This window comes from Aotus nancymaae, unplaced genomic scaffold, assembly GCF_030222135.1.
Source record: "Aotus nancymaae isolate 86718 unplaced genomic scaffold, 86718_ANA_hifiasm-v0.15.2.pri h1tg000040l, whole genome shotgun sequence".
NCBI lineage: Eukaryota > Metazoa > Chordata > Mammalia > Primates > Aotidae > Aotus > Aotus nancymaae.
The window spans coordinates 125,339,390-125,363,335 of NW_026988454.1; the positions used below are offsets into that span (position 1 = coordinate 125,339,390).

Sequence of the window (23,946 nt, forward strand, 5' to 3'; positions counted from 1 at the left end):
TGGTTCATGGTCAGTGCTTAGTAAATATTCACTATACAGCATCATCCAAAGTGTTTGGGGCCTTGTTGGCCACTCTTCCCATCTCAGTTAATATTTGCAACAGGAAGCACTTAGAAGTGCCAGGCAATGTACCGGGGGCTGGGGAAGAAAGGGAGATGGGTCGAAAGAACAGAGCATCGCCAAATGTATAAACTAGAACTAGATTTGCAGCCTGGGAGGGGATGTGCATGTGCATGAACAATCCTAACAAGAAACAAAGAGAAGAGAAATATGAATGGAAGAAAATGGAAGTTCAGGGGAGGGAAAGTTGCAGCTGGAAGGCCACCTTCAACTAAAGCATGTTGACAGGTCATTTGGAATTTTAAAATGGAATTTGAGGCCAAACACAAGCCATTTGCCTGGGGTGCATGATATGGAGCGGAGGATTTGTGGGTTGGAAGAAGCTTTCAAGATCATCTGGCTCAACCTCCTCCTCCTACAGAGCAGGGCAGGACTGGCCTCAGCTTGTGGAGTAGCTGAGTTGCGCTGGATTTCAGGTTTCAGTGATGTGGGAAGACATAACCGGGGGCCCAGTAGCGTCCTGCATTGTTGAGGGATGTAATAAAGAGGTGGATGGGGTTCAATGAAATCAATGAAGGATGGTGAGTCTCAAGGGTAGCAATAGGAGGGAGCCATTAATACTCCAGGCCTGGGGCTGAAGGGGAGTCCTGGTTTCTGGAACCCGGAGAGACTTCCAAACAGGACCAGGAGCCCCAGTGGAGGGACATGCTCAACTCAGGCAACCTCACTCTCTTCCCACTCTCCCATCTCCTGCTGGTGCCTCCCACTGGTGGAACCTCATAGGAGACCTAGGGCCAACAGACCATTGGGGAAGTCCATCCAGGTCAGCCTCTCTGTGCACAGAGCAGTGTGGGGAAGGACTGGGAGTGAGACCAGAGGGGCCAACGGAGGCCGTCCAGCACAGACAGAGGAGCATGGCTGCTGTTCAGGATGTGAGGCTGGCAGGATACAGGAAGAGTCAATACAGGGACATCAGGCTGAGGACAGCTGCAGTTGTAGAGTGAGAATGTCAGAGCAGGAGGGTCCAGAGAGATCAAGGAGGCTGACCTCATTTATGAGAGGTGAGCAGGACCAGTGCCCAGACTCCAGGAGTGAAGATGGCAGAGCTCACCCACACGGGGCACCCCTAGGGCACGTGCTATTTCACACAACTTTTTCTGGAGAAAGGAAGATGCATTTAAACATACTGGGGATGGCCTGCCCAACATGTGAAACCCCGTCTCTACTGAAAATACAATAATTAGCCTGGCATGATGGTGCACACCTGTGGTCCCAGCTACTTGGGAGGCTGAGGCAGGAGAATCGCTTGAACCCAGGAGACAGAGGTTGCAGCGAGCCTAGATTGCGCCACTGAACTCCAGCCTGGGCAACAAAGCAAGACCCTGTCTGGAAAACAAACAAACATACCGGGGATGGGAGAGGGGCTGTACTTCCTTGCCTGATTCTCTGTGTGGCCCACAGAGAAAAGTATCAGGAATGGAGATTAAAGAAGAATCCAGATTGTCTCTATGGAACTGCCCCTGGGATAGAAGACTGCTCTTGCAAGCAAACAGGAGCCAATTCCCATCACTCCTCCATCTAGTTCATTGCCCTTCAGGAACAAATCACCTCTCTGTTACCAGAATCTTGGCCGAGAAATAATAATCCTGTGATGAGGGGGAGTCAAGTGCAGGCACAGCACTCTCTCCGGACGTGGGGTTTGCACAAGGCTGCAGATGAGCCAATCCAGGGAGGGATGAAATCTGCTCTTGTGGCCCCCAGCTGCCGGCTTTCAGCTGGTTTTAACCATTTTGGTCATTGTTATGCCTTCTGAGAAAGCTCCATCTTCCCAGCACCTAAATCTGTCACCACATTTCATGAAAATTGACTCGAGATGTAATTTTAGCCCAGAAAATCAAGCACTGTTTGCATCAAGGCCTGCCAGGGCCTTCTGCATGTCCTAGGGAAGGCAGGATGGCCAGGTGAGAAGAGTCCCAGAAATGCTGTCACTGGGAAGAGGGACATGATAGGGAACCCCTCTAGGTTCCCTATTTGAAAAGTGGGTGTGGAGATCCTGCCTGTCTCTTCCCTCACCAGGCAGCTGTCTTGGCTGAAGGCCTCTTGGAAAGGGATGAGAATCTCAGAATCTTAGGGTGTCCAGGAGATCGCCACATACCACTGCAGGCACGTGGCCCCAGCCACCACGCCACATGTCCCTGCCAAAGCGCTCAGTCTGTTTTTTGAGCAACCTTAGCCTATTTAACATTTTACCAGCAGCTGAGACTGATGGTTCATCTCTAAATATTCTGAATGATCTTCCTCGGGGCAACTTGACACGTGAGCATGTGTTGGGCTCTGTCTGAGTCTGTTCAGGCTGCTATGACAAAAATACCATAAACTGGGTGGCTTATAACCAACAGAAATTTATTTCACACAGTTCTCGAGGTCAGGAAGTCCAACATGAAGACACCAGCAAATTCAGTGTCTGGTGAGGGCCAGTTCCATCTTGCTGTGTCCTCACATGCCGGGAGGGATGAACACTCTCTAATCCCATTCATGAGAGCTCTGCCCTCCTGACCTACGCACCTCCCCAAAGCCTCACCTCTAAATACCATCACAGTGGGACAAGAATTTCAACATGAATTTCGGAGGGACACAGCGGACACCTACAATGTGCTGCGGGATGAATGCTGGGGATGCAAAGGGGGACCAGACACTGCATACAACCAGAGGACCTCACTTTCAGCTCAGGGAGGTGATAGCAAAAGCAGTAACGATAATAGCAAACACATGACAGTAATGTGCCAGACACTATTCTTTTTTTTTTTTTTTTTTTGAGACAGAGTGCTCGCTAGCCCAGGCTGAGTCTAGCCCAGGCTGGAGTGCAATGGTACAATCTTGGCTCACTGCAAAGTTCGCCTCCCAGGTTCAAGGGATTCTCCTAACTTAGCCTCCCAAGTTGCTGAGATTACAGGGATGCACCACCATACCCGACTAATTTGTATTTTTAGTAGAGACAGGATTTCACCATGTTGGTCAGGCTAATCTTGAACTCCTGACCTCAAGTGATCCACCCACCTTGGCCTCCCATAGTGCTGGGATTACAAGCATGAGCCACCATGCCCGGCCATAGACGCTTTTCTAAATACTTTACATGTACTAACTCAATTAATCCTCACAACAATCTGATGAAGGAGGTATTTTTACTATTGGTTGCATTTGACAGAGGAGGAAACTGAGGCTTTTTACATCACTGTTTCCTGTCTCTTTACCAACCCGAGCAACTCCTCCGGGACAGCACGTGTCCGCATCATCCCCTTCGGCAGCCCAGAGCATCACGGGCTGGCTCTCTCCACACAGGGGCTTGCACTAGATCATCACGCTTCTCCCTGCTGGCCTCTGCATTCTGTGTGTCTGCTTCTGAGGATTACACATCTAGCGACATTCTCTAGTATCCCACTGATCTTTTGGCAGGTGTTTTGACTTAATTCATATTGAATTTGGGGATTTCTGTGTCTTTCTCCATGAGCTGCTGTCCAAAGAGCAGTGCCAAGTTCCCCACCTCGGTCTTGGCAGAGTTTTTGAACCTAAATCTGTGATTTCACATTTATCGCCATCACGCGTCATTCGTTGGATTCAGGCTGTTGTTACAGTTTATGGTGATCATGTTGAATTACGATTGTACATTCAGCATATTGGTTATGCCTCCTGGTCCTGGGTCAGCTGCAGTCCTCATCCACACAGGTGACAAGGAGTTGAATGGGATGGAGTGCTGTGTTCCTCCACTAGAGACCTTTTCCCAGATTGACCTCGGTTTTTTTTTTTTTTTTTTTTTTTTTTTGTGAGATGGAGTTTCACTCTTGTTACCCAGGCTGGAGTGCAATGGCGCGATCTCGGCTCACCTCAACCTCCGCCTCCTGGGTTCAAGTAATTCTCCTGCCTCAGCCTCCTGAGTAGCTGGGATTACAGGCACGCGCCACCATTCCCAGCTAATTTTTTGTATTTTTGGTAGAGACGGGGTTTCACCATGTTGACCAGGATGGTCTCGATTTCTTGACCTCGTGATCCACCCGTCTCAGCCTCCCAAAGTGCTGGGATTACAGGCGTTTTTTTAATTGACCTTTGGCGTAGGCCGTTCAGCCACCTATGCTCTGTATTTTCCCATCTGGTCCCTAAAGATATCATGAATAACAGTCAAATGCATTGTCAGATAAGACCTGAACTTGATGTCCAAAACCCTGGGTTTTCATGCCAGCTCTATATTTACTAACTGAGTGACCTAGGTAAGTTATGTATCCTCTTGAATCTCAGCTTACTAATCTATAAAATGGAGCTAAGAGACCTTCATGGGTCAACTAACTAAGGTAATGCTTGTGAAAATGCCCAGAAATATTAATTGCGATCTACCATTGGCCCGGGCTCTCCATCACAGTGGGAAGGGCCACCTTTGGAGATGCTGTGAACTAAGCCAGTCTTGGTTGTACTGGAGCTGAGTCCTGAGTGGTGCCATGCATCATTTTGGGGGGCATGGTGTTCCAGATAGAGGGAACAGCAAGTGCAAAGGCCCTGAGGGGGGAACAAGCTTACTGCATTTCAAGGACAAAAAGAAGGCTGGTGTAGGTTGAGTGGTGTGAACAATGAAGACAGTGGGCAATACGGTCACAGAAGTCATCAGGTTCAATCCCTTAGGGCTTCAGAGGCCATATAAAGAATTCGATACTGATCTAAGTGTGATGCGAAGCTCTATGAAGGTTTTATTTTGTTTTGTTTGAGATGGAGTTTTGCTCTGTCACCCAGGCTGAAGTGCAGTGGCTCGATCTCGGCTCACTGAAACCTCTGCCTCCTAGGTTCAAGCAGTTCTCCTGCCTCAGCCTCCCAAGTAGCTGGGACTACAGGCGTGCCACCATGCCAGGCTAATTTTTGTATTTTTAGTAGAGGCAGGGTTTTACCATGTTGGCCAGGCTGGTCTCGAACTCCTGACCTCAAGTGATCCTCATGCCTTGGTCTCCCAAAGTGCTGGGATTACAGGTGTAAGCCACCATGCCGGGCTTATTTGAGGAGGGGAGTGATGCAGCCTGGTTTATGTTTCAGAAAAACAGCCCTGGCCACCATGTGCAGAGTGGACTGCAGGGAATTTGCAGCCTTGTGGAGGTTTTGGAATGAGACTGTGGTGGGCAAGGACACTGGGGATCCAGTTGGTTCAATGCTAAGAGTTTACATCTGAAATCAGATAACCCTCTGCCTGCCAGGCCTTGAGCCCAATTTAGGATCCCTGGTGACCTGGCCTTGGTTATTCCACATAGACAGTTACCTAAAGATATAAAGGAATGAGTGGACCCTTTGTATCGCTAAAGCACAAAGCGGAAAGCAGTCCTCTCTAAGAGGTAGACTGCAAGGCAAGCTTGGGGTTGGCTTTCTGGACTCTCCCTTTTTGCAGAGAAGAGTCTGCCTCTGCAAAGAGAGGTCCCTCCTGAGCCTTAGGTCACTTGGAAAGCCTTTAGTAGCCTTTGCTCTTGTCATGCAGCTGAATTTCCAGGGCTCTGACTCCCTGTGATCAGGGGTAGGCAGCTCTGGACTATAGCTTTACTTTGGGGACCAGATGAGTCTATGGGCACCTACTCACAGTCAACCTGCTTTGGCAAGTGAGGTGCTATCAGGGATGTCCCTTCGAATCCTGACTGCCACTTTCCTTAACCTCTCTGAGCCTTAGTTTCTTTCATCAGTAAAATGGGATCCCAATGTCTGCTTAGTGGACTGTGGTAGGGACCACATGGCAGAATCACTTAGCAGTGTCTGCCTGTGCTCAGAACTTGTAAATATTATTTTTATCATTATACAGTACCATCAGGCAAGCTGTGAAGAGGCTCTATCCCCTTTCCTGCCCCCGCTTAAACAAGAGGGTGATTGACATGCCTCCTACCCTGTACAGTCTCCACGTCAGCAGCACCCCATTTTCTCCCTTGGCCCTCACCACACCCAGATGAGGAAGCAGAGGTCAGAGGGATCCTGGCTTCGCCCAGCAACTCAGTTGGAAAGTGGCAGAGCCAGGACGTGCATGTGGTTTTCTGAGTCTGGGTCCCTGGTCTTCTCCTCTTGCCTAGGCCACTGACTTTCAAAGTGACCTTTTCTTGTTTGTCTGTTTATTTGTTTGTTTTTGAGACGGAGTCTTCCTCTGTTGCCCAGGCTGGAGTACAGTACCACTATCTGGGCTCACTGCAACCTCCACCTCCCAGGTTCAAGCAATTTTTTTGCCTCAGCCTCCTGAGTAGCTGGGATTACAGGTGCACGCCACCACCCCCAGCTAATTTTTGAATTTTTAGTAGAGATGGGGTTTCACCATGTTGGCCAGGATGGTCTCAAACTCCTGAGCTCAAGTGATCCGCTAGCCTCAGCCTTCCAAAGTGCTGGAATTACAGACATGAGCCACCACGCCCAGCCCAAAGTGCACCTTTCTATCCCCAGGATTTGAGGGTGGTAGCTCAAGGACCAACTGTGAATGTGTGTGTAGCTCCTGCCTCCCTTTCCTCTTCAAGCAGAGGTGTTTAATGTATTGCAGTTATTTCTGTGTAATACATTAGACACAAGCCTGAGATTTCATTTGAAGAAAGGAGTTGGCTTTTCTAGTAAACCCTGAGTTCTAGGCCAGGTCCCCTGGTGGCTGCTGGATCTATTTGCTTTTCAGTGTTAGTGTCCAGGTGCACTTTACAGTTGTGGCTGAGCTGTTGAAAGTGTGCACTCCAAAGTCAAGTTTAAAAATGGGCCCACCACTTGCCCAGTTGCGGAATCTTGGGTGAGTGCTTAGGCTCACAAGCCTGCTGTGAGGAGTAAATGAGCTTTCAAGCAAAGTGCCTGGCCCGCAGAAAAAGCTCAATAATGCCTCTTCTTATGAGAAGCCCTAAGTGAGAAACTTATGCTTTATCTGGAGGAAGGAACCATTGACAGTATCATCTCAGACATCATGATGCCATTTGGCAGGAGCTGTCAATGTTTTGGGGTGGCCTGGGGGACAAGTGGTCCCAGGCCCCCTTGATGATGCTTAGCTTCCTTTAGGGTGGGGCCTGCTCAGGTGGGAGGCAGGCGGTGGAGAGTGTTTTGCTGGCAGCTTGGCATCCAGGGCTTATCTGTAAAGGCCATTCCCCCAGGAGCCGGGATGATTTAACAGATTATCTAGAACAATGACTAATTAGGAACTAAGCTTTCTGGCAGGAAGTCTTTCATTATAAGTTTGGCAAAGTTTCATAGCCTGCGCTGGTCTCTGGGCTCGATAGGGAGGCTTCTCCGTCCAGGCCTGAGAACGGGGAGGCCTTCTGAGCCTAGGCTCCCCTAACTTAGGCCCCCATCTCCACCTCTGCCCTGCCTCACCTGGAAGACTTAACAAAACAGGCAGCCATTTGGGAGGTCACCAGGCCAAAGAAACCAAAGGTAACAAGGTCCTGGCTCATTCCTGTGATTTTAGGCAAGCCCCATCTCTCTCTGGGCCTGGTTTTCCTCACCGCAACAAGGAGGAGTGGCCACAGAATTCTAGACTCCTTCAGTGACAGAACCAGAGAGAACTTTCCAGACCCAAGATGGTAGCAGATGGTACGGCCAGATCCTCCGTTCCCCTCCGGATCCCCAGGCTCTCCTTTCCTGTGCGGAGATCTCAGGCTGCTCTTCCCAGCCACCGGGCGCCCACCTGGCTCCTGTTCCCAGGGCCAGCCTTGGAAAGCACATTCACCCTTTCCATTTCTTTTCTTTTCTTTCTTTTCTTTTTTTCTTTTTTTTTTTTTTTTTGATACCCAGGCTGGAGTGCAATGGCGCGATCTCGGCTCACCGCGACTTCCGCCTCCTGGGTTCAGGCAATTCTCCTGCCTCAGCCTCCTCAGTAGCTGGGATCACAGGCATGCGCCACCATGCCCAGCTAATTTTTTTTGTATTTTTAGTAGAGACGGGGTTTCACCATGTTGACCAGGATGGTCTCGATCTCTTGACCTCGTGATCCACCCGCCTCGGCCTCCCAAAGTGCTGGGATTACAAGCGTGAGCCACCGCGCCCAGTCCCACTTTCCATTTCTATTTGAATCAGGTAGCTTTCTGGCCTCTAATTTTAATGCATGACACTGGTGAACATGAGTCACGAGGGGTCAGGGCTGGGCTCTGCAGCGAGGCTTTTAGAATACCCAGTTAAGGAGCCATCAGTAAAATATGAAAAGCACAGGGGGAGCTACGGCTGGGGAAGGTGAGCAGCTTGTGAGGTTGAGAGCAGTCTGTCAGCTCCAAACTCCAGTCCCACCGGCACAGCCCTTGGGGCGTTGCAGCTGGGGGACGGCTCGGAAGCTCCATCCAGCTATAATTTGTAAAAAGGCAAGAGCTGCCTAAATCCAGGGCCGTGAAGATTGTTCAGGCTTCGAGAGCTGCCCACTCATGCCTGAGGTCGGGGCCGCAGACGCTCTGCCTTCTTCACTCCTGGGAGTCCTGGCTCTTCCTCGCCCTTCCTCGCTCCCAGGGCTTGCCTCTGGGAGAGCTCCTCTGGCCTCCAAGAGCTCCATGGCTTCATCGGTAAAGTGGGGGTGATCATAATTTCATCACCACGGGGTCATTGGAGGGGTTAAATGAGATCGTGGATGTGCGGAAGTGTTTTGAAGATGAGAAGCCAGGATGCCAATTGGAAGGAGGAGGAGGATCCGGTGGAAGAAAGAAACCTGAGTAGGGGCGTCCACAGGCTTCTGGGTGGACCAGGGCTCCACTCAGCGCTGGGAGCTCCACCTGACTGGGGTACCCGTCAGCATCTGTTTCCTAATTAGCTATGCAATCGTGGTCAGAACAGCCCCCCTCCCACCTTCTCTGCCTTTGTTTTCTCGTTGGTTAATGGAGAAGATTTGGTTCCTTCCAGCTCTAAAATCAGGTCCTAGATCAGTGTGAGTTTTTTTGGTTGTTATTTTGGGTTTTTGTTGTGGATGTTGTTTGTTTTTGAGACAGGGTCTGGCTCTGTCGCCCAGGCTGGAGTACAGTGGCATGATCACCGCTCACTACAGCCTCAGCCTCCTGGGCTCAGTCCACCCTTCTGCCTCAGCCTCCCGATTAGCTGGGACTACAGATGTGTGCTTCCACGCTTGGCTAATTTTCTTGTATTTTGTAGGGATGGGGTCTCACTATGTTGCTCAGGTTGATCTTGAACTCCTAGGTTCAAACGATCCTCCTGCCTCACAAAGTGCTGGCCCAACTTGTTAATCAACATTTTTAAAAGGAAATCACGGGAGAGTCGAGGACTCTCTATCTCTTTCTCTTTCTCTCTCTCTCTCCTTCCCTCCCTCTCTCTCCTCTCTCTATGTGTGTAGGGGCTGCAAGGGAAAAGGATAGAGGCTGGGCAGGGTGTCACGTCAGGGATACTCACTTTTTGACCTAATCTACAGGTCCACTCAGACCTGCCGGAAGTGTTCACAAGGGAGCAGGCACAGTGAGCCTGGAAGTTCAGTGACTGTGCTGGGGAGTAGAGAAACTACAGGAATGAAAACTGGGTCAGACCTAGTCCCGGCCTCCATTTGCAGTATAAGCTTCTTACTGATTAGTAACTATATCAACTTCTTATTGATTTGAAGCCAGCCTGCCTGGGTTTGAATCCTGTTCCTGTCACCTACTAGCTGTGTGACCTTGGGCAAGTCTCTCAGTCTCTCTGACGCTTATCTTAATTTACCTAACTGTAAAGTGGGGATAATAACAGTTCTGCCTCAGAGGTTGTTGTGAAGCTTAAACGAATGACTAGATGGATAATGACACTTCGTGCCTGGCACGCAGTAGGGCTCCGTGAGGGTTACTATCGGTGTTGAAGACCACTCTGCAGCAAACCTTGCCTGCAATGCTTCCTGCATGTCCCTTCCATCTTCCCCCTGGAGGAAGGAATGATTTACTGTTTTAGCAACAGGGAGGTGCATCCTCTCAGGAGTGTCTCAGGCAGATGGGCCCACGCTGGCCCTGGGCCCCAGTGTCCTGCAGCCATGGGCATTTGTGGGGAGCTGACCCAGGTGCTGGGAGGTGTCCTTGTGCTGTCTGTGGTCGCTGCCTCCCAGCTGGTGGGTGATGAGGAGGAAGAAGGGGCCCAGATTTTAGAAATCTGGAAGCAACTGAGAGAGCGCCTCTTCCTGGGCTGCCTTTCTGCACATCCTAGTCCATGAGCAGGGCTGAGCAGGCGGACCTCTCTCCCTTACTTCCACCACGTGGCTCCCATGTCCAAGGGCTCCTCCTGCGTTCCACTTCCTTCCCTGCGGGTGGCCACGGTGAGTTTCTTCTCTAGGCCCCAGGTCTCTAAGAAATCTTAGGTTTTCTGCTGCCTTTTTTCTAACAGAGGCCTGGGGTACTAAGGACCCTGGTGTTGGGGGAAGCCTGTCAGGAGGGTAGGACCTGGATCTTGATGGAGAAGTTGGTTTGTTCAAGCAAAGGGCCAGCCCTGCATTTGCCTCCTATCTCACCCCACATGCAGAAGATATCTAGAGAGGAACCACGGAGAGCTGGGGCTTTCGGGAGACCCCTTTAGATGGAGGACAGAAACCCTCTCAGGTGTGGAAGGTGAGCAGGGAAGAGTGGGAACTGAATAGGAAATGTTAGTGGTAGGACTGGGAGCATCTTAGAGATAAAGCTGAGATTCAAAGCTTGGGAGATGAACACACTTCCTGGGTGGCTGGACCAGAGTTAGGGATGTAGAAAGAACCGGAGGGTGGGATTGCTCATGTACAGAGCATGTTTTATGTCCCAGGCTCTCATATTATGTAAATCAAATCATTTAGGCCTCCAACAACCCCATAACATGTAGATAAATTGCCATTCCCATTTTACAGAAGAGGCAACTGAGGCACGGGGAGGTAAAGGCATGTATTTGCCCAAGATCATATAACCAGGGAGTAGCAAAGCCAAAATTTGAACCCAGAAGCCTGGCTGCAGACTCTGCACTATTAACTACTTCAGTTTACTGCTTTATGTGGGAAACCTAAGATCTGTCTTCAAAGCTAGTACCAGTGATTTTTTTTTTTTTTTTTTTTTTGAGAGAAAGTCTCGCGCTGTCGCCAGGCTGGAGTGCAGTGGCACGATCTCAGCTCACTGCAACTTCTGCCTCCCGGGTTCAACGATTCTCCTGCCTCAGCCTCCCACGTAACTGGGACTACAGGCACGTGCCACCACGCCTGGCTAATTTTTTGTGTGTGTATTTTTATTAGAGATGCAGTTTCACCATGTTGGCCAAAATAGTCTCGATCTCCTGACCTCATGATTTGCCTGCCTTGGCCTCCCAAAGTGCTAGGATTACAGGCATCAGCCACAGTGCCCAGCCAAGGACCAGTGATTCTTAAAGTTTTTGAAGACATACTTCTCTTTGAGAAACTGATATAAACCTTGGCTGTTCTCCACAGAAAATGCAGACATGTACAGACATTTGCATTCAATTTCAGGATGTCACAAACCCACATAAAGCCCAGGTTAGGAGCCTCAAACCCTGACTCTAATTTAGGAATTTTTCTTCCATGGCACCTCACTCTGGCACCTTTGTGGATGCGGCCAGGATGGCCACTTTCTACAATGTGGAGGAGGCTGAGGTGGGGGGGCCAAGGCCCCTGAGAGCCCCCACTGAGGCTCGTCAGTGGGACAGCAGTGCTGAGACCCCTCATCCCAAAGAGCTGGCACAGGACATTGGTATCTTGTCTGTGTGATCAGGAGTCATGCACTTTCTTGGTGGCATGAATGTCACACAGTGGAGTCTGAGCAGAATAGGGTGGGGGCAGGGGCTGTCTTGATTTGTGTTCAGTTGAGTTGGAAATTGTATGTGTGTGAATGTGTTTGTGAGAAATAAATTATATCAGTGAGGGTTCCAGCAGGAAAGCGAAACTCAGAGGGCTTAACTGGAGAGATTTTACTGGAGGGATTTCTCTCAAAGGTGTGGATGAGCTTGGGGAAATCCACAAGGAATAGAGCACCACCTGGAAACTTGCAACAGCAGGGAGCTGATTCCGCCCGGGCTGGCCACGGTGGTGGGGGAGGCAATGCTGTTTTCCGAGTGGGAGATGGAGGGCCTGCCTGGTGGGGGCTGTGGTCCTGGAGGGAAGCAGACCCTCCTGGAACCATGGTGCTGAGGCTGGGCAGGAGTGGGAAGAAATACCCCAACCTTTGTCTCTTCCCAGCTCCCATCTGCCAGTGTCTCCCACTGGCCAAACCCCACTGGAAGCCCCTGGGTGAGGAAACGATACTGAGGCTGTTCAAAGGGAACCGATCTCCTGTAGGATGAAGATTGGAGCTAGGGCGGGCAGCAGGCAGCAGCAGGAGACTCCCCAGCCTCCAAATCAGCCCAGGCCCAACCACCAACCCCAAGAGCCCCCTCCAGGCTGGGAGGCCCGTGTCTTGACAGAGGCTGGCCCCTCCTGGCCTCGTAGTTGGATGTGGGGCAGGAAGACCTTGCTTGCCCAGCCTGGGCTCCCAACCTCAGCCCTGCTCTGGGCTTCGTCCCTCTAAGGGCAGTTTGGCGACACTGCTGCCCACCTGCCCCATACATCCCGGCTCTCCTGTGTAGCGGAGCCCCAGGGAGTCACCTAATTTAGTCCCCAAAGAAGTTTCAAGTCTGCCCCCACTTAGAGGGTCTCGCTGGAACTGATGGTATGTAATTAATGCTGCTTGATTGATATTCATGGAGCTTAGTCATGGAGGTTTTAGCAGCCCTTGGGAGCATCTTTTGGGGCATGTCAGAAGCTTTTTCCACTGGGTTTTGTTGCCAGGGAGAGAGCCTTTCAGAAGGCAAATTCCCTCATTTCCAGGCTTCCTTCTCATTTGTACTTTTTCTTTCCTTCTGCTCAGTAGGAGGCCATCTCAGCCCGGGGGTCAGGGACGTCCCCTGTCACCTTCCCTGTCACTCAGCCTCCTGCCCAATTTTCATCCCCCAGCCTCCCCAGTGCACACTTGCCCACCTTTCCTAGCAATTCTCTAGGGCTCTGTGCACCCCGTCCTGCACGCAGGTTTCTGGGCATTCTTCAGCCTTTGTTCATCAGAATTCCCATGCTTAGTGTTTGGTGGTCCATGCCTCAGGCTGTGAGCAGTGTGAGGATCCCCCACTCCCAGCATCCTCAGAGGCCAAAGTGTGGACAGAGGGGCTCAGAATGGCTTGGAAGCATGGACAGGCACGCCTCAGGAGCTGGCCGAATGAACAGGGCTGGCGGCACTCCGTATTACGGGTGGCGAGGGGTTAACCCCCGCTGCTCCTTCCCTACGCAGGATTTGCTGCACAGCAGCTAGATTGCATGCCTTCCTGTGGTTCCCAGTGCTCGGGTGCTAACATCTCATCTCTCCAAGTCCCTTCTGGCTTGAAAACTCTGTAAGTCTATGTAGAATGAAATACAGCAGCCAAATTGATTTTTTTCCCCAACGTCTCTTCAGTTGTGTTCCTGCCATCATTAATGGGGTGTAAATTGGGTCTGACAGGACCTGGTGGCTTCTCAGACTTTAAAACCCAAGTTTTAGCATTTTTCCCCCTTTGTTATTCGTTCAAGTAATGAAGGCCATAAAACATCTTCAGTAAGTCCCCAGATTGGGGATTTTGCGGTTGTTTGTGATCTGCATGCCTTAACTACCTCTGAGTCTTAGTAATCTGTCACTGACCATGCGCCCCCTTTCCTGCTCTAGGAGATATTGGGGGTGGGCTTGGAGTTCCCCTCCATGTCTTGTTTCCAGGGGAACTCCATTTTCTTCTTAGGCAGAATAAATCTCTAGGGTATTCCCCTCTATTGAAGCTTCAAGTGCCATTTTAAAAGCAGCCTTGTCATCTCCCTTAATGGGTGTTTTCCTTGGAGCCTATGCTGGGGGTGGGGCGGGGTGGGGAGGGAAGCTGTAGAAAGAATGCCTGCTCCTGGCCTGGGGTTTATCTAAAATCCTGCAAGAGGGATGCTTGGAGGTTGTTCAAGGAGGAGGGCAATGTATTGAGAGGAAGGAAGGAAGTCCCTTCCTTAAGGGAGGATTTTTCTCAAACCTGGGTGTTTACCTGGAATATTTGGCAGGAAAGCCATTAAGAGACATGTTCCTTTTGTCTGAAGGAAGGAGATATGAATTAAGAATTCGAGCAGGAGAGGAGAATGCAGGAACTCTTTCAGAATACGGGTTATGCGTTGTAAAATTGTTATTGAATTTAGGGGGCGGGACGGGAACCCAGTCTCATTCAATTTGCTGTCCTCTCTGTTGCTTGACGCATACTGGGACTGGTATAAATGCCTGTGAAGTAAACTTCATCTTTATTTGATTTTCATAATGCTTGATGACTCCTCGCATTTAGATGCAGTACAAATATAATGGGCTTTGGAATTAGATATACCTGGGTTTAGGTCCCAGCTCTGCCTTGCTGTGTGATTTTGGGCAAGTTACTTAATCTCTCTGATTCTCAGTTTCCTCATTTGTACAATGGGTAATAACTCGCAGGATTTTTGTGAGAATTGAATGAGACAACATAACGATCCACTTAACCTACTGAGCATTCAGTAGGGGCTCAGTAAATGTTAGTTTTCTTCCTTCCTCCTGCTGTAGTCTCATTCATTAGTGGTTCTCAACTCCATCTGCACATTACAGTCACCTAGGGAACTTTCAAAAAGCACAGTTGTTCAGGCCCTATCCGCTGGGATTTGGATTTAATTGGTCTGTGGTGTGGCTTGAGCATGGGTATTTTTAAAAGGCACCTGTTCAAGTGTATATTTTTTAAAACGGTAAAATCATGACTGCCATACAAGTATAAAATTGGCATGACAAATATTGATTATCAAAGCTTGCTAATTAATGAGGAAACCAGTAAGATGTTACAACCAGTCCAAATAATTCAAACAACATGCACATATAGGCGATCAGGAATGCTAAAATGAATTTACACATGGATGCAAAGTTGGTCAGTATCCATACGGCACAAAATGTCTAAAACCGCTCCTGGTGCATTGTGTGTGTTCAATAAACAGTAGCTGTGATGATCTAAGCCTGCGACTGTGTATTAAACACTGTGTTAAGTCCTGGGCTGCAAAGATGTGGAGAGCTTGAATTCTCCTGCTGCTCGAGAAGCTCACAGGCTAGAGGGGTAGAAGGAGACTCAGTAGATCGTGCTCAGGCCACGCAGTAAGTGAAGCCTTAGAGATGCACAAGGACTACGGGCACACACAGGAGGGGCAAGGGATTGGAGAACAGGATGTCCAGGGAGCTGAGGCTCCAAGCATTGGGAATTGGTACATGTTGCGGGGCCATTCGGAGGCTGCCTTGGTAGTCGAGGTGAGAAAGTGATGAGGCCGGATCAAGGCCACAGCAGAGGAAGAGATTTAGCAGATGAGATTGATTGGAGCATGAGACTGACTCGCCAAGGGAGTGACGGACAAGAAGATGCCAAATCTAGTGCTCTTCAGATGATTCCTCTCCTGCTCAAATTTGAGCAGGAGAGGAGAATGCAGGAACTCTCCAGTGAGTCGGAGTCTTTCTCTGTCACCCAGGCTGGAGTGCAGTGGTGTCATCTCAGCTCTCTGCAAACTCCACCTCCTGGGTTTAAGCGATTCTTCTGCCTTAGCCTCCTGAATATCTGGGACTATAGGTATGTGCCATCACGCCCAGCTCATTTTTTGTATTTTTTTTAGTAGAGATGGGGTTTCACCATGTTGGCCAGGGTGGTCTCAAACTCCTGACTTCGCTCTGCTGCCTCAGCCTCCCAAAGTGCTGGGATTACAGACGTGAGCCACCGTGCCTGGCTGCATCATAACCATTTTTAAGTGTATACAGTTCAGTAGAGTTACAAATGTATTTGTATTGTTGTGAAACAGGTCTCTAGAAAGTTTTCATCTTGCAAAACTGAAACCTTATACCCATTAAACAATTCCCCTAAGCCCCTCCACCTTGCCCCTGGGCACTGCCAATCTACTTTCTGCGTCAATGAATTTGTCCACTTTAGATACCTCCTATAAGTGGACTCATACATGATCTGTCCTACTGTGACTGGCTGATTTCACTTAACATAATGTCCTCAAGGTTCATCCGTGTTGTAGCACATGACAGGATTTCCTTCCTTTTCTTCAGGCTGAATGATAGTCTATTGCAAATGCAGTGGTTTTAAACTTCACCTCTTAGCCCCTAGCCCCTTTCTGAAACAAAAATTTTGCTCCACATGTCTACTGTATGGAGCAGATATAAAAGAGAGCTGCTTGATGGGATGGTTGGCCTGCAATCATGCCCACTCTGCCCTCCTCTATGGCCTATGGAGCCTCCGAGGAACTTGGATTCCAGTGGATCACCGCCCAGTCCAGTGCTTCTCAAAGTGGAGTCCCCAGACCCACAGCATCAGCATCACCCAAGAACTTTTAAAATGCACAGTCACAGGCTCCACTCTAGACCTACTGAGTCAGAGCCTCTGGAGTGAGGCCCTCCACAATCTGTATTTTACTGAGTCTTCTAGGTGATTCTGATGCCCAAAGATGGGGAGTGACTTAGCCTAAAGTCATTTGCAAAGTTGACTGAGATTCAATTATTGAGTGCCTATTATGTACAAAACTCTAGAATATCAGCTCTAAGGGAAACCAAGACAATTAAGTCTCCGAATTAGTTAGCTATTGCTGAGGAACAAATAACCCCAGGGTTTAGTGGTTTAAACAGCAGGCAGGAATCTGAGTGCAGCTTTGCTGGGTCCTCTGGTTTAGGGTTTCTCACAAGGTCACAATGAGGGTGTTGTCTGGCTTTTCAATCATCTCAACGTTCTACTGGGCTAGATTTGCTTGCAAACTCACCCAGTGGTCGTTGGCAGGATTTAATTCTTATGGATGGGTGGACTGACAGCCACTGCTCATCACGGGTGTTAGCCCTCCTTTCCTTGCCACCCTCTTCATCAGGCAGCTCACAACAGGGCAACTGGTTTTATCAAAGTGGGCAAGCAAGACAGAGCAAGAGAGGGTGCCCAGACAGAAGTCATACTTGTTTATAACATAACCTAGGAAGTGACATCCTATGACTTGTGTGATATTCTGTTCAGTACAAGAGTGTCACTAGATCCAGCCCATGTTCAAGAGGAGGTGATCACAAAGCCTATGAATACCAAAAGGTGGGGATCTTTTAGGAGGTGGCCTCCTACAGTTCCTGCCTCTGCCCTTGTGTTCGCAATTGGAGAATTGAATAAGTACACCCCTAATTATGGAATCAGTTCTCAGAACGGTGGTCATGGAGTGGGCACAAGTTCGGTGGGGGCTCAGAGAAATAAAACTCTCTGGTTGGAGGAATCAAGAAGGCTTCCTGGAGGAGGTGGCATTTACGCTAGGCCTTAAAGGAATGAGGATATGCCACTGGCAGAGACGGGGAGGCCAGGTGAAGGAAAGGGCCCGCTCAGGTCAGCTTGCATGGATGTGGGGAGAAGTCGTGTGGGTTGGAGCCATCCTGAACATGGCTTCCACTGTCAGATGGAAGAACTCATGCCTTGATTGGGAGGGGATGGAGGTCAGGAGTCCGGAGAGGCAGAGCTTTCATAATTGCAGGAACCAGGACTAAGGGGCCCTGAGCTCAGTGCTCTCCCCTGCCCCACCAGTCCTACCCCACCGGCCCCACCCTGAGGTTCACACTCCATCTTCTCTTGCAGTTCGGGCGCACTGAAGTCATCGACAACACGCTCAATCCCGACTTCGTGCGCAAGTTCATTGTGGATTACTTCTTCGAGGAGAAGCAGAACCTCCGTTTTGATCTGTAAGTGGAAGATGGTGCTGAAGATGCAGCCACGTGGGAAGGAAGGCTGCTGGGAGGGGGGACCACAGGCCTGCGGTTGAGGGAGGTGGGAGGAGCTGAGATAGTAGCAGGAGCCCAGGGTTGGCCTGGGATAGAAGTGATAATTAGCTGAAGTCCATCTGCACCCTTACCAGGAGAGATGGAAAGGGGGAGGAGGAGAGAGAACAATGACCCTCACCCCAGTTTGTCTCAGTTAAGTTGGCCGTTGGGCAAGCTGCTTGGTGCTGGGGGATGTCCGTTGAAGAAAGATCCTGAAGGCAACTCTTGGCTGGGCCTCTGGGAGCCCTTTTCTCCCCTAGTAACCGGGAGGTACCCACTGACTGCTTCCTCTGTCCAAGCGTGTTCTGGGAGATGGTCCCCTGCAGCCTCCCCTCCTGCTGAGGTGGCCTGACTGATGGGGCTCAGGCATCTGGCGTCCATCAGAAAATGAGAGTCCCCTTCTCCTGACACTGAAGATCAGGGTGGGATTTCAGGCTTGGTGAACAGGCAGGGGAGTTTGTGGTGGTGTTTTTATGGGGTATGGAATGGTTTAAAAAGCCTTTGCCCCACAGAAGAGTGGTCAGAGTAGGAAAGAAGGGGCTTTGGGACCTTAGGGAACAAAGGAAAGAACGCAGTGGAAGGAAATGGCTTTGGAGGGGGTGATGGGAGGCCTTGAGGCTGAGGAGAGTCAACACAGCCCATTGTAGAGAAGTCACCTGGTGACATTTTGGAGAGGGCTGATAAGAGAGTGACCAAGCCTCAGCAGGAGTCATCTGGGCCTGGCATGGCTGTTTGGCTGTGGAGCTGCCAGTGGGTGGGTGGGAGATGCTGGGGGAAGGTTGCAGGTGAGCAGGCCCCAGGTGAGGGGAGGAGCCCAGCTGCAGCATCACCCTACCTACAGCCAGCTGACGGCGTTAATGCCTCCCTCCTTCTTGAGTGACCAAGCCCAAGGGCAAGCTGGGCAGGCCTGGGTAAGGTGAGGCCGTAAGGGAAGGTCAGAAGCCAGGTATTAGCTAGAGCAAAGATGGGGAACTCTGCAAGTGAAAGGAGTGAAAGGTAAGGTGGCTCGGCCACCTGTGACCCAGCCAGGGTGACAGAGCTCACTGATTTAATTTTTTTCCATTTTTAATGAGGTATAACATATATACAATGAAGTGCGTAAATTTTAGTGCCTACTCCATGATCCATTTTTACATCCATTTCCACCCCTCTGCCCATCACCCAGACCAAGGACAGAACATGTCCAGCACCCAGAAGGCTCCCTTTCATGCCCTCCAACCATTACTCCTAGTAATAGTCACTGTGTTGGGACCTGTGTTTTGGGGGACAGGGGCCCTGACTCAACTTGAGAATGTAGGCAGGGTTGGGAGGAACACCTGCAGCTGCCTTCATCATTTCTCTGTGTTCCCTGCAGATACGACGTTGACTCTAAGAGTCCTGATTTATCCAAACACGTGAGTTCTGCCAGTGACTGTTCAGCGATTCCATCGTTTCTGAAGTGCTGTCCTCTGGCTAGGCCAGGGGCTTTGCTGTGATGGAACGTTTGTCTGATGCTGTGTCCTGTCATTTTGGGGCCCTCACGCTTCCAGGGGTTGGGCATTGGGGGAGGTGGGGTAGCTGTGAGCAGAGCGAGTGACACTGGTCTCTTTTGTTCACTGGATATGCAGGATTTCCTGGGCCAGGCCTTCTGCACGCTTGGAGAGATTGTGGGGTCCCCTGGGAGCCGCCTGGAGAAGCCTCTCACGTGAGTGTCTGGGTTGCTTTCCCAGTGGTAGACCAACTTCCTGCCCACTCTGCTGGGGGCTGACTCAGGGTGAGGGCTGACTATGACTGGCATCTGCAGGGTTGTTAGGAATAAAGAGACCCCATGCCTCCTGCTCTCACCATGGGGCTTCTAACCCAGGTATTTCAGGGGAACCCAGGCTAGGTTATTAGACCCCATCCTCCTGGGAAGGCCCAAGGCACCATCTAGTCTATTCCCACACTGACCCCATCATAGTGCCCAGACAGGGGAAGTGACTTGCCCAAGGACACACAGCTAGAAGTGGGAGAGCTGGTATTTGAACCCAGGGCTCTACTCACATAGCATATTCCTAAAATTGTTCACAGCTTGTAGGCCAGAGCTGGGTACAGTGAGGCCCCTCCCATCTTATCCTGTCCCTGACAGTCTGCATTATAGGACCTTAATTTGCTTTTAGGGAAAGGCTGTCACTCTGAAGCAGACTCTGGAATGAGGAATCCTAAGGCTTCACACTATGGAGCCTGAGGGTATCTTCAGGGGTCAGCTACGGCTGGCTAGGTGTTGAGGGTGGCCTCTCTTGTCCCTATTTCTCAGGAAGTCCCAGAGGCAGGACCCTTGCCCTTGCCTGTATAAACGATTCTCACCTTTCCCTACACTGGGGAACACTGGTCACCATTCTTTGATGTCCATGTTTCTCTGGATGGCCACCCTCGCACTTTGCATTTGAATAAACTAATTTAACTGGATCCTGAGCCTTTTGATTATTTTAGATTGACACTCATGGGCAGGACCCAGGAAAGAGAGGCCTGCAGACTGGGACAGGCATCCCGGCCATAGGGCAGAGAGGCCAGAAAAGGGAGCTCACTAGTCCCTTGATTGCTTCTGCCAAGTTCCCACTGGACGCTGTCCCCTCACCATGACCAATTACTGCAGTGTAAACCGGGCACGGTGGCTCAGGCCTGTAATCCCAACACTTTGGGGGAGGCCAAGGCGGGCAGATTGCCTGAGCTCAGGAGTTCAAGACCGGCCTGGCCAACACGGTGAAACCCTGTCTCTACTAAAAATACAAAAAAAAAACAGCCATGTGTGGTGGTGCACACCTGTAGTCCCAGCAACTTGGGAGGCTGAGGCATGAGAATCACGTGAACCCAGGAGGTTGCAATGAGCTGAGATTGCACTACTGTACTCCAGCCTGGGCAACAGAGCGAGACTGTCTAGTAATAATAGTAATAACTGCAGGGTGTGTGTGTGACTGTGTGTGTGTGTATGTGTGATCTCTCTTCCAGATCCTTGCCCGTGACCTCCCAGTAACTCGTGGTAACTTCAGGGCCCTTGGAAATGTCTCCTTGCCCCCCAAAAGGTCTCATTTCTGGGTTCCTAGAAAATAATGAAAATAGCTGTCATTCATTGAGAACAAGGGGAAAATCCCTGTTTGGGGGTCCTCTGTAGCTGATAGAATTTGAGGGCCTCTTGAAAAAAAGTTTACAAAATTTACATTCATATTTGCTAGGCCCCTCCCTCTTAGGACATATTTCTAACACTTTTCATTTGTCATTTTATATTCTTTCTCTAGGAACATCTGCCTCTATGCCCACTTCAGTGTTAACCACGTGCTAAGTACGGCACACCCATTAGCATCCGCTCTTTCCAGCAGCACCCCCACCCATGGCTTTACCTGAATTGCCAGGTTGGAGATGCCCTGAGAGGAAAGTGTCTGTGCTTCCCACTTCCCAGATGCCTGGGTCTAAAGCCACTAGTCATTTTGGTCTGTTTCCTGACTGCTGTCACCTGCTCCGCCGTTGGTGACAGGGAACACCTTCTAGGCTTGGGGGAGTACTGAGAGAGATTCCCTATGGCAATGGCTTTTGAAACTGAGCCTTAAAGGACAAGCAAGATCTAAAATACAGAGGTTGGCAGAACATGGTGGCTCGCGCCTGTAATCCCAGCACTTTGGGAGGCCGAAGTGGGCAGATCACCTGAGGTCAGGAGTTGTTTGAGACCAGCCTGGCCAACATGGCGAAAACCCATCTCTACTAAAAATACAAAAATTAATCTGGCATGGTGGTGCATGCCTGTAGTCCCAGCTACTAGGGAAGCTGAGGCAGGACAATCGCTTGAACCTGGGAGGTGGAGGTTGCAGTGAGCTGAGATCACACCAATGCACTCTAGCCTGGGTGACAGAACCAGACTCCATCTCAAAAATTAAATTAAATTAAATTAAATACAGAGGTTGATGGCAATGTTGGAGGAGGAGGTGGATCTTTTACCCGCATCGAAGGTTTCATGTGTCTAAGTGTAGCTGCCTTCCTGACTAAACCCTGTGAGCAGCTCCTGTTTATTGAGCATCTATTTTGGGCCAGGCATGAGGGCCAGTGGTGTTTTGCTTGTGCTAGTTTGCTGGGGCCATTGTGGCAAATACCACAAATTGAGTGGCTTAAATAACAGAAATTTATTTTCTCACAATTCTGGAGACTAGGCGTCGAAGATTAAGATGTCAGCAGAGTTCGTTTCTTCTGAGGAAGTCTGTCTTCTTTCTCGTCCCTGTGTCTTCACGTTGTCGTCTCTCTGTGCACGTCTGTGTCCTCATCACCTCTTCTTATAAGGAGACCAGTCATTGGATTAGGGCCCACTGCCGTAACCTCCTTTTACCTTTTTTTTTTTTTGGAGATGGAGTCTTGCTCTGTTGCCCAGGCTGGAGTGCATGGCACAATCTCAGCTCACCGCAACCTCCGCCTCCTGGGTTCAAGCAATTCTCCTGCCTCAGCTTCCCGAGTAGCTGGGATTACAGGCACCTGCCACCATGCCCAGCTAATTTTGTGTTTTTAGTAGAGATGGAGTTTCTCCATGTTGGTCATGCTGGTTTCGAACTCCCTACCTCAGGTGATCTGCCCGCCTCGGCTTCCCAAAGTGCTGGGATTACAGGCGTGAGCCACTGCACCCGGCCTCATTTTACCTTAATTACCTCCTTAAAGACCCTATCTCCAAATACCGTCACCTTCTGAGGTCCTGGAGATTAAGATTTCAATACACGTATTTTGGGGGACACAGTTCAGCCCATACCATGATCTCATGTGATTCTTCCAGCAGTCTCCCCATCTCACAGTCTGGATGGGGAAGCTGGAAAGGGAGAGCCGGGGTTCCCAAAGTGCAGCAGGCACCAGTGTCACCACAGATTGCTGGGCTCCACCCTGCAGAGTGTCTGCTCCCGTGGGTATGTGGGTCCGGGCTGGGCCTGAGAATTTACATTCCCATTAGTAACACATTCCCAGGACATGCTGGTGCTGCTGGTCTGGGCATCCCACCTTGAGAACCACTGAGGGAGAGGAACTTGCCCAGAAGAAGGACTGCACTTGCTCTGGCAGGTGGCTTTGATCCTGTTTGAATGACTTCCGGAGCAGCCGCTTGTCTCCAAGCATCCAGATGCCAAGTGCTCTGGCCTGTCTGCATGGGGGTGCCCAGCTCATGGCATGCTCTCTCTGCCCCTCTCTCTCCGCAGGATAGGCGCATTCAGCCTGAATTCCAGGACGGGCAAACCCATGCCAGCCGTGTCCAATGGGTAGGTCACCAGATATCTCTGCCCTGGAGTCCTTAGACATTCAGCCAGCTCTGCAAAGGGGGCTTCAGAGTCTGGGCCTCATCCCTGCTCCCACCACTGTGAATTTTACCCCAATCCGGGGATATAGAGTCCTGGATTCCTCCTTAGGCACCCAGGTGCTTTGGGCACTGGACAGAGCTCCCCACTCAGCAGCTGGCCCCTCCCCCATCCCAGTTAGAGCTTGGGCATCTCAAGCCCCAGTGCCTCCTGGGACTTCAGGGAGCAGGGTGAGCCTTACAGGTGGGGGATGTTTTCTAGGAATCAGCGGGGCTGGGCACTCTCCGTTCCCTTCCTCTTTCCCTGGCCTGGCTTCTCTCAGCCCCAACCCCCACCCTTCTCTCCCCCTCTTTCCTCCCCTCTCTTTATCCACGCCCCTCTGTTCCCCTCCCTTGTTTTGGCTGCTGGATGTCCGCCTCCTCCTCACCGCAGAGCAGATCCAGCTGAATCCCCACTTTTCACGCTTGCTCGTTTGCTCGCCAGCTGTGGTGGGCCAGCCTCGCTCCGCCACCCTGAGCATCTGGTTTCGGTTGCCCTCATGCAAATGTGGGCAACGCAGATCCTCCCCCTCCTTCTCTCTCCTTTCCTGGTTGGGGAGTTCCCACCCTGGCTTCTTTCTCACGCCCACTCGCCCACTTGGGCTGGGGGCGGGGGAATGCAGGGCAGGGGGCCTCTGCAGAAGGGCATTTTGTTGGGGTCCGCAGAGCTCCCCTGGCCTTCCCTGAGGGCTCTCAGGAATTGCGGCTGCAGCCGCTGGATATGCCCCTGCACCAGCTGCAGGTGGGGAAGGGGCCTGCAGGGGGCCCGGGAGAGTGTGGATGCTAATTCACCGGGAGAGTAGAGAAGCAGCAACTGGGGAGGCAGCCGGAGTC

At 50.6% G+C, this 23,946-nt stretch overlaps 1 protein-coding gene across 6 annotated transcripts in view; it reads left to right on the forward strand.

Annotated features, from left to right (window-relative positions):
• LOC105725320 (copine-5) overlaps positions 1 to 23,946 on the forward strand; it is a 151,525-nt gene that overhangs the window by 22,283 nt on the left and 105,296 nt on the right. For 5 of the 6 annotated variants that reach the window (XM_012464301.3, XM_064361098.1, XM_064361096.1 and 2 more), the window contains exons 4-7: positions 17,620 to 17,723; positions 19,156 to 19,195; positions 19,409 to 19,485; positions 22,979 to 23,038. In XM_012464301.3, coding sequence (XP_012319724.2) covers positions 17,620 to 17,723; positions 19,156 to 19,195; positions 19,409 to 19,485; positions 22,979 to 23,038 — 281 coding nt within the window. Of the gene's footprint in view, positions 1 to 17,619; positions 17,724 to 19,155; positions 19,196 to 19,408; positions 19,486 to 19,939; positions 20,229 to 22,978; positions 23,039 to 23,946 lie in introns of those variants that run through there. The other variant, XM_021665516.2, reaches the window with a different exon arrangement.